The sequence below is a fragment of the Gavia stellata genome, chromosome Z, assembly GCF_030936135.1.
Source record: "Gavia stellata isolate bGavSte3 chromosome Z, bGavSte3.hap2, whole genome shotgun sequence".
NCBI lineage: Eukaryota > Metazoa > Chordata > Aves > Gaviiformes > Gaviidae > Gavia > Gavia stellata.
Window position 1 is genome coordinate 81,666,330 of NC_082637.1, and position 19,656 is coordinate 81,685,985.

General features: G+C 38.2%; 1 protein-coding gene across 22 annotated transcripts in view; it reads right to left on the bottom strand.

Annotated features, from left to right (window-relative positions):
- Nucleotides 1-19,656, bottom strand: part of SSBP2 (single stranded DNA binding protein 2) — a 181,911-nt gene that overhangs the window by 47,938 nt on the left and 114,317 nt on the right. For 17 of the 22 annotated variants that reach the window (XM_059834238.1, XM_059834252.1, XM_059834246.1 and 14 more), the window contains one exon: nt 7,649-7,738. The exons of the other annotated variants lie outside the window; for them this stretch is intronic. In XM_059834238.1, the coding sequence (XP_059690221.1) occupies nt 7,649-7,738 (90 nt within the window). The remainder of the gene's footprint in view (nt 1-7,648; nt 7,739-19,656) is intronic. 22 annotated transcript variants of the gene reach the window in all.

Below are 19,656 nucleotides of genomic sequence, written 5' to 3' on the forward strand. Positions count from 1 at the left end.
ATTATCTCATTTGCTCCACTGGAATTTAGGATGGGTGTGAACACGTAGCAAATCCAGCTAATTTTGCAGTCATGCTCCAGTTCATTTTTAATGATTCGTACATTTTAGTTTAAAAAAAATGGCAATGCTGCAGAAGTGGGGAACACATCAGGATCGGCAGTGAAAGGTAAGCGACGAAGCAGGATGCTAACGAAGTATGGCTGTCTGAAGGTGTGGGATGAAAAACGGTAATGCCCTGGAAAACCAGGGAATTACATGAGTGTTAGGGGAAGACAACAGTTGAAAAAGTTCAAAGGGGTTTTAAAAGAAACAAAACATTTTAAAATCGAAATAGATACACTCTATGATCCTGCAAAGACCAGTCTGAGACATGCCTGCATCTTCTAGCTTTAGTCATGTAATTTAGCAGATAGAATTAGGAAACCTCATTCCTTGTGCAAACAACGACCCCTCGGTGGACAATTCATAGAAGCAACACAGCCACTACAAAATGGCTTTAAAGGGACGCTGGAGGACTTCTCCCTCCTCATCTTCCTTACTGCTGGATGCTTGATCAAATGAGCAATCTGGGAGGATGTTCGGCGAGTGTGAAGGGGCTGAGGCAGATCCCTGACCAATGCAATAGTTTCCAGGAGACCAATACATGTGAGCCAGATTAAAGTGAGTGCAAGGACTGAGTGAAACCACAAATGGGCTGGTTTAACCCCAGCTGTCGTGGAATCAGAGGAGAGGTAAAGGTGCCATCTGTATTTGTTTGGGAGATTTCAACCAATTACTTTTTAAAAGGAGCAAATATTCTATACTTCCTCTTGGAAAACAGCTCAATTATCATTTTGCTTGCTTGTTTTCTTGGGGGTTTATAGCAAAGATTTAACTCTTCTAATCAAGTGCTGCATTTATCGAATCCATAATGCAAGCTCTATTTTTTAAAAATGTATCATACCATGACTTTATTATGAATATTGTAAATATAAGTATAAATTTAGAAAGTACATTATAAAGATATTTTACAGCCCTACACAGAAGCTTACAAATCCATTTTCTTTTTATATATAAGCAGTTCACTATTTCTGTTTCAAAATGCAAGAGGTGTGTGTTGTTATTCATTTTTAATTCACTGACTTACTTTGCTTATTTTCACTATCTAAATGCTATTTAAACTCATTTTTTAATAGCAAATAGTAATGCTAGGCAGGAAGAGAAATGGAAAAGTTCTTTCTGATCATGTGTCTTACTGTAATGATGGTCTCCTAAAGTTATTAGGTCAGCTCTACTAAGGCACAACAAGGCTAAAAATACTACTTTAGAATTACATGGATTGAGCTATAAATGAGAATGAACAACTGCCACTAGATGGCACGACAGCCTTACATTACTTTGGTGGGTTGGGTTTCGTTTGTTTTTTGTTTTTTTTTTCCCTTTATGTAAGAGGAATATGTAACATTTGTATTTCAAACATGGTGTCGACACATTTTTCCCATGCCATTCCAAGTATATCTGGTGATCACAAATTGGTGAATGAAGCAAACTACTTGACAATTCCTTCAGAATATATATGCATTACGGAAATAAGGTTTAGTGGTAAGCTCAACTAGAACAAATTTTAACAAATTTGTGGAAGTAATGCATTTAAAAGAAAGAGTGCTTTACTTGTATGTGAAAAGGTATAGTCAGTGGTAGAATTTAACTTTTAAAAAAATTACCAAATTAAACAAGTAAAATGTCAATTATCAAACAACCTGCTTCCTCTGAATCTCAGTTGGCACTTGATGAGTTAACTACTGAGCAGTGTCTCTCAGGTGGGTTTAGTACAAACCCAATGTTGTTACCTGCCTGAGTGCCTTTAAAAACCAGAAAGGTTCCTTATACAGATGCAGACATGGCAAACTTTTGGTCAACCATGTAATAAAAGAGGTGACGATAACTGGGGTTTAATTAAATATGTATTCAGATTTTTCTTATAATTGCAGTGCAGAAGTAAGCAACAAGGGTCAGATATTCAGGAGTGCTAGTTGTCACTAACGTGAAGAAACGTGATGCCAGTGTATTAGAACTTCTGAGCAACCTGATCTAGTTGAAGGTGTCTCTGCTCATTGCAGAGGGGGTGGACTAGATGACCTTTAAAGGTCTCTTCCAACTCAAACCATTCTATGATTCTAACTCTCCATTTAGGTGGGTTAAAACCAGAAAAGAAACTAAAACGTAAATAAAATCCTGTGAAATTAATACTTTTCATTCTGTTTAAAAATTTAAAATACTTCAATGAACACCAGATCCAAAACTTCCCTCTGGCCTCTGTTTATTTCCTTACTAAGGCTGGTATTGTCCACAAAGATCAAATTTAGTCTGCAAAAATACCAATGTAATATATCTCAATTTTTTTAGGTGATTTAAAGATCAGTGGAGAAATGGATGGAAATGGGCCAGCACTTCACTGCCTGAAAAGCAGCAGTTTGCACCTGAACACAACCCTCATACTTCACACAGGCACACTGGTGTGTGCCATGGAACAGAAGTCTGTCAGGGCTTCAAAATTTCCATGATGGTATTTCCGAATGTTCATGTTGTTATTTTCTAAATGCATACTGTATCATGATGTGCAAGTATAAAACATGGTATTTTTCCGATCTCATTCTCCTCAGGAAGAAGGGAGTGAGGCTAGTACTGAACACTTCGAAGACCTTGCTCTGCCCTATCTAAGAGGGCTTTCACAAGTCACACTTCCGTACTGCACAGAACCAACCCTGGTGAAAAATGCTGGACGTCCTCAGGCCAGAAACTGGAATTAAGATTGCATGTGAAAGTCTGAGTCTTTGAATTCTATCACCTAATACTCTCTGATCACAAGTGGATGAATTTAACTCACCGTAAATGAATTTATTAGAACCTTATGTAAAGCTTTGGCTGCTGACATTATATGCATCCTCTAATGTCTAGACCTGAAGGTAAATAATTATTATAATCTTATTCAGTCCTCCAGCTGCCCTACTATTTCAGTATCAGATAGGACTCCAAAAAGAGGGCTGAAGACTAGGTCACGTTGATCTCTGTGGATGGCCATATGAAGAGACTAACAACAGACTAACTGTTGCTAAAAAATGGCAGAGACAATGTCCTAAATTACTTTATTTTATTAACACAGTAGCTAAGTGCCTTCCTCACACCTTAGCTCCATGTACAGGATGTGGTCTAGAGAGGAAAACTGGCAAATTTCAAGACTCAGACTGGAGTTAGATGAGCATTTCAGAAATTTATACAGCCATCTTACCCTTATGCAATCTAATACAGTTTTATGACTTCCATTGCCCAAGTAATTAATAAACTTTTGAAAGGATTGTCACTTATGACATTCCATTTTAATAGGTAGAGAAACATGAAGAAAGAGAATTGAAATTACTTATCTCAGGTTACCCAGGAAGAATGCGAGTAACTTAGGGATGAATTGCACACCGTTTTTAGCATGCAGGCTCACACTATGATTCCCAACCATTACCCTTCTCTGAGGCTCCGTATTCAAGAAAGCAACTTAAACAGAAGCACTGACGCACCAGACATCACCCTCATTGAACTGCACTTGACCAGTTATTTCAGCCTGAGACAAAATCAACTTTAAAACTTGTTTGGGTTCTCCTATTTGGAGTTTTAAGAGTCTTGTATGACAGAACTATTGTCTTCGCTCCTCCTGTAGCCCCACACATTCAGTTTTGCTGCTAATGAACCAAGAGCAGACTCAGTTACTGTATAACCCCAATTTATTTCCGGAGTATCACCTATTCTATATACTGAAAGAAGATGAGGACAAAAATATATGTAGCTATGAAATTTGAAGTTACATTAAAATACATACACACCAGTAGATGAAATTCAGACACATCCAAACTCCACGTAAACCTGTTTTCTTGACTTTTCAAATTTTATTTTTGACACTGTAACCAATTGTCTTTTTAAGAAAAAGTCATTTGGTTGATGATAATAGTTGTGCACAACTCTACCACCTTCCTTTCACTATATCATTGTAAGGCATTGCATTTTTGACCATCAGCACTGTAGTGACCATCATCCATCACCTGAACGGAAGTGTAAAAATACAAGTACAGAGAGATACAAGACAAATTCAGCTGCTGGCTTCAGAACTCCATGTCTGTGGATCAGGCATAAAATGCCAGAGACTGCTAATTAACATCAGTGCCAGCGGGCTACATATATGTGAAAAACTCATTTTACTAAGAGCAGAGTTTTACCAGATACTGTCTGAGAAACCATGTTTCTCCCATATTTATTTACCTCCATGTGCTATACTAGTGTACCGCATTATTTTCTTTTATAAAAAATAAAATAAATTTATTTTGTAAAAAATAAAACTTATTATCTTCTATAAAAAATAAAGGTCACAGAAATAATGCTAATGGTCAGCAGTGCCAACAGAACTGGAACCCAGGTGATGTTTCTTGCTTCCCAGCACAGTCCCCACCTACGTTGCCACCTTCCCCTGACCTGCCTGATGAGAAGCAATTGCAGCAGCGATATCATCCGTTATTTTGCCTACGTCCCAGTTAGTGGTCAGTGCCACATGCCAAAATAGAGCTGCAGTGCAAAACCAAGAGCCAGTACTAATGAGAAATGAAATGACTTTAAATTGTCTAGCAATTCTGAATTAGCCAAGAAGAGCTGGAAGGTAGTGGCTGTCAACAGCTTTAGCTTAGGCCAATCCAAACACTTCATGAAAGCAACAAAAGGCATCCTTATCATTCCAGGATGAACTTCTAGATAAATCTGAGGTTGCAAAAAGTTGAAATGTTACAATGTTTTTGTAGTGCAAAGTCTTAGTAAACTAAATATAGATATAAGCACCATTCTCCCACTGTTTCTATAATCCTCCGACTCTTAAAAACCAAAGTTGTTCACTTTCATAATCTAGGAGTGAGTTGCAGGTCTAAATTACAAACTCTCGGTGAAAGAAGACTGGCAGTTCATAGGAAGGCTGAAGTTTGTCAGTATTCAGATCCAGACAGATGAACGTGTTTTCTGTGATTTGGTTTATTCTTGTGATCAGTTAGGACCAGAGGAATTGCAGAAGAGTGTGCAGAAACTGATTGTCTAGTACCAGAAAGAAAGCACCTATGAAGAAAGTAGGAAGTTTTGAACAGAGTTTCTTTTTCTTGCTTGTCATTTCACCTGCTTTTTATGGCAGCAGATGATGCTCCTCAATTTTCAAGGTTCACATACACGGCTATGTCTGCCAGTGTATTTTCTTCTCCTCAGATAAATTGACACTAGTAAGATTCAGTTCCGTCTGAAGGTATTACAACGAGATATTAACTGCTTCTTGACAACACTCACTCCAACACCACAACACATTGTCATGGACCGTCTGTACATATTTGCTTTATAAACACCTTACAGTTTCAGCACACTGCTATGTAACTGACTGGATTTTGGCTTAGCTCCCCTTGCTGGGATTGCTCCCCACCATATCACTGTATCCTCTATAGAACTTGCAGTAGGATTTGCTAGCTAGCATGTTATTTCTTTACATATATTCTTAAGCAGATGACTACAGCAAAAACTAATAGTCTCTTGAAAAATGTTTGTTCTGTTGACAAGGCCATTCACTGAGGAAAGTAGATCTCTATCAACTAAAACTGTAAGGGACTGTAAGGGACTAATCTTGAGTATTGCACGTTACAGACAGACACGATGGCACAGACCCAGCAGTTTCAAGGAGAGGTAAAGGGTGATGTCTGGAGGAGTCCAGACCAGTCTGTGCAGACCAGCTCTTGGAACCTGCCTTGCGGAAGACTCATTGGCCGTGTTGTTGAGTTGATGATAGCTCTTATTAATGTCACAAATGGTGTTACACTGAAAATGGATTTTCCTCTGTTTATTTTCAATCCCAGGCCTTGCAAAAAGAGCAGGCTGTTGGTGAGGCTTCAAGTAAGACTGAAGTCAGATACTGACAGGCAAGGGAAGTTTACTCATACTTAACCTTCTATCATCTTCTCTATCCTACATCTTTAAAGATCTAGAGTGGCTAGAAGTCTTTTCACACTTCTAAAAACAAAACTCCCACACCCGCCTCCTGCAAAACCCTTAAAATAGTTACTCTCTCCTCTACACTTCACATACTTATCCTATCTGTGCTCCTTCCCCCTCCTAATTGTCATCAAAGACAATAAAAGAAAAAAACATTAAACTTTAATTCCTTTGACATTACAACTGGAGTGGGTGGCTAAAATAAGAAAAAGTGAAATATTTATACAATTGAAAAATTAAGATCAAATTGTGTTTAAAAAAACCTAGCTAACCAGCTGTCCAAAACAGGAAAAGGAGGAATAAAATAATTAATCAGCTCTGCCAGTTCCTGACGATTTTGTGACTGGCAACAGTAAGATATTTTGTACATCACTTGCAAGTATCTTTTCATTCATGTATTAAAAATCACGCCTCAGTTTTTGAGTTGATCAAGGAAACAACACACTCACGCCAGGCTCAGGGTTTCTTTATATACGTATCAATTCTGCAGATAGCAGTTTTTCCTTCAGTGACAGTGGGAAAAGGAAGACCATACAACTAATGTTGTCACTTACATATAGTGTAAATAAAGACTGCTGATATCCTGCCATTTTTGTACAATCACCATTTGGGTAAAAAAATAAATAAAACATTTCTTCTTTTTTCCGGATGAAATATACTTCTTTTGTCTAAGTACTTCAGGCAAGAAGGAAAAAGACGCTGGTCTCTACCTGGATTTCAGCACTTGTTTTTTGCGGAACATCCTATCACGGTGTTCTCACCACATCACACTCCTGGAAATCTGTGTTGTTTCTTTCACATCATGAGATCAGGCATGTGAAGTGGAAATCTCTGTTCTTCCTAATGCTAGAGACGTTTCAATGCTAGAGATGCTGCTACTTTTTGCTCCTGCTGCACAGCCACATTTTGCCAGTGTGGAGAAAAACAACGGAGCTTTGGTGAAGAGGAGATGCAAGCTCGCTCATAGGAGCAGACCAATCTCAGATTACAACTGTTAGGTTGGCCTTGCACTAAAAGCTGCCATTTTTTCCATTACTGTTAATGTCCAAAGTGCTAACTGGGTATTCAGTTTCATTTATGACAAAACTTAATAGAAGCAACACACGGTCTAAATCCTTGGCTTGTTTTTTTAGGCATTAGGGTTGAGATCGTCAATGTGCAAGGAGATGCTCAGTGGGATATTCTTAAATGCCTAGGTCTAATTCCCACTGAAAACTGAACATCTTAAAAGTCTGGCCTGTGGCTTTATCACAGAGCTAAACATGACCAACAACGTTCTTACTTTAAAGTTTCAATGCAATGTATGTATGTTATCATAAGAAATTCTTTTAAAATTATATTCAAGCATTTTCAGTCTCCACTCATAAACTGGCACCATTTCTTATCCTTGAAATTTTGAAATGAGTTGTGCTGTACTATTTCATAAATTAAATACTTGTCAGTCAGAGAGATCCCTTCCTTTCCACCTATTCACTTTTGTTAAAAAATAAACTCTCAAGTATTGCACCATATAGTGAGACATAGTTTAGAACAGGACCTTTTCTACAGACTCGTAAACAGTATTACGGAGGATTTTCTAGCCTAAAATTCCTGTAATCGTAATTTGTCTGAATACCTGAAAAAAACCCGGTGGTACAGGACCTACTGGCATGCCATCTCCTGGGGGAATGTTTCCTAGCACTGGACTGGGAGCTGCTGCAGCACTCTGAAAAGAACAAAGGGAGAATAAACCTTTGTCATTGCATGGTAGGCATGAAACCCCCCAAAAAAACCCCCAAAACCTGACCAAAATGCAGAAAGTAATTCTCTGGATATGTCATAATGTCATTGCTTCATCTGAAGGTAAATTACAATTGTATAGTGTTTAATCTTTACTTACACAAGTATAATGATTTGTTAAAATAACAAATGTATGCTGAGGGGAAGGATGCTAGAGATTGCATGGATATACAAATATAAGTCAATTAGATAAATCTGGACTAGATTTTAAAGAATATTGCATCTGAGTGTGTTTATATATACACAAATGTGAATGTGATTTGCGCACTTTCTCCTGTATTATATGTATAAACATCCTCACACATGCACAAGGATATACATATAGCATAAAGAAAGTAATTTATGCATTTTATCAGCAATTTCCAAGCACTTTAAAGATAATTTCAGCAGAGTGCAATAGCCTTTCAGAACTATATCAAGGTTCAAAACAGGATTCTGTTACAAATAGTACAAGAAGGAATGCTCACAATTCTGCTGGTAATGCTTACGATTTTACAAACCCCAAAAACAACCACCATGACAAATTAGAAGAATTCAGGTTACATTTTTGGAAGGGAGAAGAAAAAAGGGATTTCTAAGAAGTGAATCAGAGGATGAAATTAGTTACCTTTGCAAATCCTTCAGTTCGAATAAGCAAGTAAAGAATATTGCTTCTGGCAGTTTACGAGCAGCAGATCGTCACAAAAAGGGAAGCCAAACTGTTACTGTTGTCATGTATTGGAACCTCAATTACTTTTAATTTCTAGCAGTCTTCCTTCCTGCAATATGTTTCTGTAGGGCATAAGGCTGAATCACCTATAAAGGCTTACAATCTTCTGTGAAAGTACTCAGGCACCCACAATGCACTGAAAGCCACTTGCAGCTTACTAATGACCTGCCAATATCTGCCCTACAGAATATGAATGGCTTACGTTTATTAACTTATCACTCTATTGTGCGCGTGCACTTGATATCCAAAAGACACAGACCTGGAAATTGCATTTCCAGGTGTTTGGCATACTATCTAGGAAATTAAAAAATAACGCTGGGAAGATTAGAAAACTGGCATAAAGAAGGGCTGACCTTTTTAAACCAAGCAGAAGGGAACTATTCAGTTAATTACCACAGATTTTTCAATGGCTTAAGCTGTGCTTTAGAAACAAATTTCTGAACAACTAGCAGTAGCATATTTAGCATCTAAGTTTGTGTTCTTTCCGAACAAAAGTCTAGAACATATCATTAAAATACAAAGACTGGAGAAAGTGCTGGCTTCAGAACTAAGTGCAAGACTTTGATTCACTAGAAAATCCTGTAATAAGGAGTCTTATTCATGCAAATATCTGGTCTGCAGGATCATTGTTAAAATACTATATAATTGCAATTGACAGAAAAAGCCAGTCAAGTGAGTTGGATGTAGCAAACACTTTTGAATCACAATACCTTCTCTTGAGAGGTTACCACAAAGCAACCAAACCAGCCTATAAAAGCAAATTAAGATGGTTCTCCGCTAGCCACTCCCATTCTTTGGGCACTGCCTGAAGTTCATGAGGCTGGAGTATGATGCCGCTTAGATGCATGCAAAATCATGCACTCCCCTGAAGGTCTCAGGTGCTTCTCTCAGGTCTGTCAGAGTCTCTTGGCCTCCCAGACAGGGGGGGGAAATAAGCAAGTGTTGTGAATGCACAGAAACAACTCCTGAAGAACAAAATAACTTTGTTACCCTTCCTTCTTTTGCATGGCTTCTGTGAATGTCCATTAATTACTTTCAGCTTATCTACATTTCCAAAGGAAAACAGAAGACAAAGTTTTCAGCTCTTTTTTTTTTTTTTAAGCAAAAAAAATGACGTGTTTAAACTGAGCATTGGGTAATGATGTCAAGTAAAATCATGACTAGGTGCAGACACAGTTTGAGTGAAGTATGTTGGATCTTACTTCCCTATGCACAGGTTTTCTAGATGAAGAATGACAACAGTAGCACCACTGATGGAGAAAATCAATGATGTTAAAAGCCTGAGCATCTTAAAATGTCCAAAATAGCCTGCATTGCAGTCTCTGACTAAGAAGGAGTAGCCCATTAAAGGGGCGCTGATAATGATGAACATTATTACAATACCATACCTCCTTGCATACTAATTCCTGATTGTCCCTATGCTACCTTAGCTCTGCCCACCTTTACTGCACATGTAATATGCACTGTAGTAAGTCCAATGGAGCTGACACCACGAAATAAAGCATTTGAACAGAGTGTAATAAATCACTGGGCAAGCACACCTCAACAGTATGAAGTCAGATAGGCAAAATAGTATTAAGTTGCGAGATCTCAGAGAAACAGCTAAGCAGCACCTCCTCTGATACATGATGAGTTTTCAGAAGCCTCCCATCCCAGGTTCCCTCACTCCTCACATTATTTAAGCTAAACTATACCAGGCATCAAGGCATGTCAGAGTGCATTAATGCGCTCAATGGGTCTTTGCTGTCCTCCTCAACTGTGGCCTCTGAGCCCCCAGGTTATGAAAGGATGCTTGTAATAGAAGGAGGGAATGACTTCTCAGGATGCAGTGCTCCTATAGGGATCTGGCCCCCAGTTCATGCCATTTCCCACACTTTGAAAATCACTTTAAAAAAGAAAAATGGTAAAACATACTTAACAGCTTAAAAAATAGAGAGAGAAGGAAATGATTATTCCAAAATAGGGGGAGACAAGGATTAAAATGACATCTGTTAAGATTTATGTTAGCCATTAAACCTCCTAACAAAGCTTTATAAGAAATCTACCTAAAGATAACATTTTCGTAACTGTCTTAATAGTGTTTTTTTAAAAAATGTATTTTTTTCCTATTTTTGAGTCTGGCTTAGCACTGATACCAGAGGAACCTAGCTTCACTCCTCGGTGAACCTCAGAGGTCAGCACGCAACTCTCCAGGACTGGTAAAATGGGCACAGGGCAATTCTTTTTGTCTACGGAGCTACAGACATAGCAATGAATAAGTCTACCTCACACCTTTAACAAAACACATTACTTTCAGAGCTGCTGCTGATTCCTGTGACGAGGATACATGTAGCCTCCTCAGAAAGCCTTCCGCTTGAGGACTGAAGTCCCATTCTGGAGAGCTGCCTTGAGGGTGGCCAGAAGATCTGAGCAGTGCTATCGGATGGATACTGGAGGAATCATTTGTGATGATGAAGGGGGAAGAAAAACAAGGTCCTGTGGGGGTGATTACACAACAAGTGATCCAGACTGATTTACTCAATCTTGATTCTTGTGGTTTCCGGAAGAAAAGGTCTCAACTAGAAGGGAACTAGCTCTTTGTTTCAGGCTAATTACTCAAAATTAAATTCATTTACTAATGTTGGCCATTTTTTGATTGCAGATCATGATGTTTCAGGGAGGTATTCAATGTGTTGATTTTAATTGGCCTAATTCTTTGAGACTTATAATGGATTATTTGAGACTTACAGTGGACAGGCTGGATAGATGGGCTGAGGCCAATTGGATGAGGTTCAACAAGGCCAAGTGCCGGGTCCTGCACTTGGGTCACAACAACCCCGTGCAACGCTACAGGCTTGGGGACGAGTGGCTGGAAAGCTCCCCTGCAGAAAAGGCCCTGGGGGTGTTGATCGACAGCCGGCTGAATATGAGCCAGCAGTGTGCCCAGGTGGCCAAGAAGGCCAACGGCATCCTGGCCTGTATCAGAAATGGTGTGGCCAGCAGGAGCAGGGAGGTGATCGTGCCCCTGTATTCGGCGCTGGTGAGGCCGCACCTCGAATCCTGTGTTCAGTTTTGGGCCCCTCACTACAAGAAGGACATTGAGGTGCTGGAGCGTGTCCAGAGAAGGGCGACGGAGCTGGTGAGGGGTCTGGAGCACAAGTCTGATGAGGAGCGGCTGAGGGAACTGGGGTTGTTCAGTCTGGAGAAGAGGAGGCTGAGGGGAGACCTCATCGCTCTCTACAACTACCTGAAAGGGGGTTGCAGAGAGGTGGTGTTGGTCTCTTCTCCCAAGTGATGAGTGACAGGACTAGAGGAAATGGCTTCAAGTTGCGCCAGGGGAGGTTCAGGCTGGATATTAGGAAAAACTTCTTCACTGGAAGTGTTGTCAGACACTGGAACAGGCTGCCCAGGGAGGTGGTGGAGTCACCATCCCTGGGGGTATTTAAAGGACATGTGGATGAGGCACTGAGGGACACGGGTTAGTGGTGGACTTGTTTGTGTTAGGTTTACAGTTGGGCTTGATAACCTTAAAGGTATTTTCCAGCCTAAACCATTCTATAATTCTATGACCCTATGACTTGATTACACTATGCAGTTTACTGACACTTGTGCAAAACCATCTCTCTGCTGTATTTCTGAGTGGGAAGGAGGACAGAACAATGCAAAGTTTGAGTGTCCATAACAGAAGGCCAGTTTTACTGACATTTGAAGTACCACTTAATAATGGTAAGAATATTGTAGTTATAGGCATTCTGCAATAGTCCAGTCTTAGGTGTTACAGAAACTTCAATTTCTATCTTTCATTATGTAATATACTGGGGTTTTCACGTATGTTTGTTTGGGATTTTCTTCCTTGATTCGCAATGAAGTCCCCAAACCAGAAATAAAGCATTTTCAGTGTTTTAGGTATATTACATTTTCTAGCTTGCGCTATCCCATGAACGTTTTAAGAACTTATACCAGGTAGATCAACAAACAAACCTGCAACTCCTGCACTGAAATATTCTTATTTATTCTATCCTGATGAATTATTCAGTTCCTTTTTCACAGTCCCACAGCAAACCATGGCTTCTTTTTGCATGCATTACAAGCTGTTCATCATTTATACTTCCATTACTTTGACATTTTAAATATTTGCAATTTGCCTTCCCTGCTTTTCATAAAAAGATGAAATAGGAAAATTTAAATGGTCTAATCTTTTTGTACAGTATCTTACCTACTTAAAAATGGAAAACTGTATTTGCTTTTGTAGCTAAAATGCTGAATTTATGGTATCTCTTTACAATTATTAATTAAAATGCTGTACTCGAATGAAACTTATTGTGGCCATTCTTTGCACTACCCAAGCTACTCTCAAGAATGTAATAGATTATTATATTAAAAAGAAATCAAAACTAGCCATGGTTTAGGCTGCTTTTTACAACAAAGAAATCACAAAGTAAATAAAAAATAAAAATAAAACAGGTTAGTTATTCCATTAGTACAGTATCTGAAACATAAAAATCCAGAGAGAAGTCTGCAACACATAGGTCATTTTTTGAGGAAGTGGTTTATGACAGAAGCTCATATAAGAATTCCATTTGCAATCAAAGAATTTTACAAAGAGAGGACTTGACTTTATCTGTAAAAATCCTCATCTGGCTCATTCACTAATTTGGGCATCTGATTTCAGGTATTTTGCTTCGAGTATGACATCCTTATTTTTATCCAAAGTAAGAAGTTTATCACGTTACTATATTTTTCTGCAAAAAGGAGATTTCTATTTTTTTAGAAATCTACTTGATGATGAATGATGAAATCTACTTGACAATGGATGAGAAAAGTTGGACCTCACATATAAGACAGATCTATGGCCACTCCTGGCCACTCAATTCCCTCATCATCCAAGCCTCCTCCATAAACCCCCTCTACATCAGCCCTAAATCTGCAGAATTAGCTGGACAGTCCTGGTTCCTGCTGAATTACTAGAGGTGGTGGGTACCCACTTCTTCAGCTGCATCAAGCATCAAGCCAATCCCTCCTGCTACCGGCTTATTTGGAGGCAGTGTCCTTGTATTCTCTCTTCTGTAGCAAAGCATAGGCATGTTACTGCTATGTTGTGCTGTGAAGACCATGCAAGTAGAAGTCCCTGCTGGACTCCAGGCAGAGACGAGGTAGTGCCTCTAGATGACACTGAAACTACTGGCACCAGTGTCCATGATGCAGGCACATTTAAACCCCTATCTTAGGATTTAATGATGCTAAAACTGGCATCAAAGAGGAAGAGGGAGCAACAGTTTGTTGAGAGCACAGCAACAGTGTCAGGATGAAGAAGGAGCTGCATTAATAACTCTGGTTTGGAAGAAGGTGTGGAGCTAGACCTAGTAAGGTACAGATGCTTGCCAGTGCTGTCAAGTGTGCTAGCTTGTCTCTCTCTCTCTCTCTTGAAAATAAGTTATTTCTATAGGGAGAATCTGAAACAGTTAAACACTCAATTTTCCCTTTTAAAGGTGTCTCCCCTTGCTATTTGCACAGTAGATGCAACTGTGCTTTCCCACCCTCCACAATCCCTGCCATCATATAGCACATGTGAGTGGGGTGTCACTGAGAACGCTTTACCATCACCCCGAGTTGTGACTCTTCCATATACTGCTGAAAGCAACAACCTGTTGATGATTCCATGGGTAATCGCCAGGCTGATGGAGCCTCTGAAAGACGGCCCTTATCCCCTAATATTAGGGTAAAACGGGGTGCTCTCTGGAGAGGCACTGCAATGCCTACCTAGAAGGTTCACACATTTTTGCTGCACGGCTTGATGCATGGTGAGTATGACGCACCATGAATGTAGCAGTAAAGGCAGCCCAGGGTGAACACGTGAAAGGAGCATCAATATGATTATTTAAAAATTTTCTTACTGGTAAAACTTTGTAGCACAAATGTGCCTGAGAGCATTCTGGAGGAGCAAACTTCCAACCTGCCTTCATGAGTCCTACAAGCTGAACAGTTTGGGCAGAAGCATCCTATTGCAGAACTGGCTGCAAATTATTGCAACCACATGTTGTATGCACTATTTTTCTGGGTGCAAGGTCAAGAAAAAACAAACCAGGCAAAAATACCCAAGAAACTTTGTTTACTCCAGATCTCAGAAGTCCAAAGCCTAAGCAGCACTTGCTGAAAGTACTCTATGGTGTAGGAACTCCTACTTCTCATACTCCTTTTGCTGAGACTCTAATTACTTTAATGATACAACCGAAAGCTTTGCTTTTGATTATTCCAAAATTTCATATCTGATTTTGAGTGATAATCACAAAGAACTGCTAATATGCCCTGAACTATTGTAAGCAATACCAGACATACTTTAGTTTTCTTTCCTCTTTCTGAATCCTGCTTCAGAGAGAAGTTAGGTCATGCGAATTTTGGCAAGATCTTCAGAAATAATAACACTTAAATCAGTTACTCTGAAATACAGGGTTTTTATCAAGAGCGACATTTTCATAAGAGATCTACTACAGAGCAATTCTGAGAACTAGCTGTATCCTGCAGTATCATTTTATGTTTCACGTAAACTTCAACATGACTAAGATGTATTCACTCCTCAAGTACTGAAATACAGATACAACTAGCGCTTAACGTGGTGTTAAGGATCATTTTGATCCTGTAATTAATAAATCGATTATTATTTTATTTTAAAATCACTGAGCTTTCTACCCTAAATGCATTTAGATGTCTTTTCAAATTATGGTGCAAGTATTAATACAATGTTCATATTCTTATATGCAACCAAAATATGCAGTAACCAGACAAAAATATTCTGTTATGGAGGATATTAATACAATCAGCTGAATCAAAACAAGAGCAGAAATATTCAACATCTCTGGTTAGTTTTATATGTGTTCATATGACATTAATGCACAGGTAATTTACACAAACTGAACAGCAAATGTGTAAGGATGGGTGTGAAGGACAACGCAGGGAAACTATGACTGCCGTTGGAACCAAGTTTGAAACACTGATGACAGCAGCATACTGTCAGGCAGAAAAAAGCAGAAAATGTTTAATTTTTGGTATATATCTCCTTGAAACCCATGCTGAAAACTCACACTGATGCTAAGCATAATTAAGACTCTGCTAGTCAGTTGATAGCTCTGAGATGAATGTACAAGTAAGTTCATATGAAAGTCAAACGTCTTTCCAAATCAGTATTGCTTAATTCATCACATCCAGCGATGCCAATTAAGAGAGCTGTAAATAAACACAGGAACAGATGACACTGGGGCCATCGTGTTTAGCTGTGACCAGTCCCTGATGTATCAAAAGCGCAATACTAAGAGAAAAATAATCCAAAAGCCAACTGTCTATTTTTGTCACTTTCTCATACCTTCCTTTTCCCAGCAATTTTGTTAAGTACAGCATTCTGGTTGCTTTCCCATAAAGGCATGGATATGTAGAATGCACCAAAAAGCTAACTACTTATTACCTACTTACTAGTTATTATCTTAACGAATAACTTCTAATTCACATTATTTCATGCCTTCTCCAGCTTTATGCAAACAAACAAGAAACTAACTGAACAGACACAGACATGCAGAAGTGTGTATTATGTTTCATCACATTTTCCTGAGTATTTTTGATATAAGTATGTTTTCTTCTTTAGGAGAACACTTAAAAAAAAGTTGTTTCTCTTTTTTTTCTGAGGACAAAGAATGAACTTTTAGTACTACTTTTTCAAGTTCATGAATTTAGGGAATGACGGGAAATAAGGAATTTAAATTAGCTGGCTTTTTTTTTCTGGAAAGACAAATGATAGATGATTACTATTTCCAATCACATTTACTACACACTTAATTTCTGGTCATCGATAGCTTCAAAGTGCCAGACATACTATAGCCAATATTGTAACAAGATGAGCAAATTTCAATTTGTAAACACTTCAACTTGTAACTTATGGAGTACTTCTAAGCCATTAGCTAGTTACTATAATAACGCTTCGTTATTTTTTACCTACCACAAATCAGAGAAAGAAATATTAAGAGGAACTACATTGATTAACCACTAGAAACCTTCTCATTTTCCCCAAGAGAGAACATAAAACTACTCACCATTCTGAACAAAAAACCAAACAAAATAAAAAATTTAAGTAAGCTGTTATTCCTTTTACAGAGCCTGTGAATGTTCAGTTGTACACAAAAGAATGCTAACCCCTAGACTGAGCAGACGTGGTTTATTTAAAAGGCATTGAAGATCTTGCCCATTTTCATGGGCGATTCATCACATCATTGATAGAAGCAAGCCATTTGAAAGACCTGGCTCACAAGGCCTAATTAATTCTTGGTGTAGTTCCATTGATATATATGTCTAAAATGTTTCATTTCTGTTCTGGAATAGGAAGGCATTCATGTGACAGTAAGTATGAGAAGTGTAATTGTAGAAGGTCATAATGCTATTCCTCCTAACTTCTCAGTTTTCCTCAAATTGCAGTTCCTTACAGTTTGATCTACACCCTGGCATTGTATTTCTGTTCATTCCATCTTTTACATTATTATGAGTGATAAAGAATATATAACGTCATATAATAATAAGAATCCTATTAATAGCCAAGTTGTATTATCTGTTATCAGAAGAAAAAAATCACATTCAATCTTTTTTTTTTTTTTGGAAAAAATTGGTTTCCTCAGTATACATCAGCAGACCTGTTCACAGAGTGAAGAGCGGACCTGTTGACAAGGATGGTATGCTCCAGGACTCCATCCGTTCTTCTTTCCCCAAGAAATAATCCTACCCCCAGAACAACCTCACTGTAAGCAAAGCTTCCCCATATCTGAAGTAGGATTACAGTTTGTTTTACTGTGTCCCAGTGCCCAATCTGGGGTGTTCATTCTATTTAGCTGAGATAGATAGCGAAATTCTATTACAGAACTGAAAACCAGGTATTAGTTCGGAAGTATACTGTTACAGGTAACAGAAATTATTTTCAAGAAAAGCTTTGCTATCAATGAATAAAAGGATTTCAAACGCTTGTCAAAAGACAGTATTTCAGTCCTGTCTCTCAGCTGCTTCTTCCCGGATTATTTAGAACACGATTTCCAGACAAAGATTTCTCTAAAGTATATTTATAAAGAAAATTATTTTAAAATGAACTTTTATCATTCACAAGAAGTTACTAAAATCACTACTGCGCCTAGGCATCAACAGAATGTTCACCTAAAAAAAAAAAAAAGTGCAAAAATAATGTGTTTTAAATGTGGAAATAAAGTATCAAATTTCTGTCCATTCTTTTTCAAAACTGAACAGAACTATACTGAAAAGCTGAATACTTGGCTTTTCCTATTTCTTTATGAAGACGCAAAAAATAGTATTTCAAATAATGTTCTCAGACAGTTTTCTAGGGAAGTAAGGTAATTCATTTCAGCTTAATTCCAAGCCCTGTATTATTTAGTAATGTACACCCATCTACAAAACCGAAACACCAAAGGCTAGCCAGCTGAGTTATGCTACACTTTTGATAAAATGCAACAGTATTATCAGATTCATCAGCAATAACCATGCTGCTGACAACTTAAAGGCACTTGAGGACACAAAACACTGTTGTTGCAGCTTGGAGCCGAGTTGCAGTGATATTTCAATGAAATTACTTCTTTCCAGAAGTGACACTTACACCCCTCCTCCAGATCCCCTGGAGATCAAGACTGCTTCGGTCTGCTAGCTTAACAACCGCAAAATACTCAACATGTTATTTTTTTCCAAGCTGCACCTCCAGATCACATCTTTGTTAAATAAGTGACATTGTGGACCACAGGTTTAACCCTCATCACGAGGAATTTGAATGAATATGTGTGAAGATGCTTCTCTTAAAAAGGAGTTAGCAAGAAACTGACCAGAGGAAATTATTTAACTTACATGATTGTGACAAGCTGCACGTATCCCATTGAATTTTTTAATATGTCTTATCATTGCTTTTACAGTTAAAATCGCTGAAATACAAAACTACTATACAAAAATATACTATTGCCTTTTCTCAATAGCTGTTGGGGTCATGATAAAAGGACTGCAAAAAAATATAAATACTGCTAGGATTTTTAATATACACGGTCAAATATGGCTAGCTCCTGAAATCATTATTCCAAATAATTTTAAATGGTGACTGATCATATGGTATCCTCTCCAATCTGGTCAAAGATAGGTACCTAAAGCTAATTTTTTAGAAATACAGTGCTTAGTCCACCTCTGAGTTTGAGTACTACTCCGATGATCACTGTGCTTAAGCCATGACATACTGCACAAATTGGGCTGATCACTGCTATTCTTTTCTTCCTGCTCCAAACAGACTCCGTTTTGTTCTGTTGATGCTCTACAGAAAATTCACAGTTGGTACAATTGTGCTAGTATTCTAGTATGACAAGATTATCTTATATCCTGACTTTCTCTAGTAATTGAGCTGCTTGGCCCAGTGTCTTTTAATAATTTAATTAATCTAATTGTTAAACCCCTTCCGTTCTCCAAAGATTTTAAGATTGTCGTAGTATTGTATTCCAGTTCTCATGCCACTGCACTCCACACAAATTCAAGGCCTCTCCCATTTTACGAATACAGTGATTCATAATGGTAAGATTGAAGTTTCTCTGCATCTGTCTGTCTTTTCCAAGTTATGAACCACAAATGAACAAATATGCTGTGAGTTGAAAGACTGGATTTTGATTAAGAAATGCAAAGTAGACCGGTTTGGGGGTTATTCTTAGGTCGCCTGGGAGTGATTCAGCAATCTAGGTAATGTATGCACACCTTCAGAAAAAAACAAAAGAAAACTCAGTAATTCCCTCTATTCAAGATGGATTTTTGTCTCCATATGTAGCTGGTTGGAAAAGAAAGCATACACTCAGAAAACTAAATGCTATTTCAGAATGAGCTGAACTGCATGATGAAACTGCTCCTCTACTCAAGAAACAGTATATTTGGGTTTTCTTGTCTGGACCTTCATGTCATGAAATTCCTCTTTAATGACCATTACTAAAATACTAAATACTAACTAAATACTAACTACAGATATATCTCTGTCTTTTTCAAGGCTGTGCTGTAAATGTTATTACACTGTCCTAAAACGTGAAAATATGTCACTTCACAATATTTTAATATTGACAGCACATTTTCATAGACAAAACATACTGAAGCAGCCATTCGGA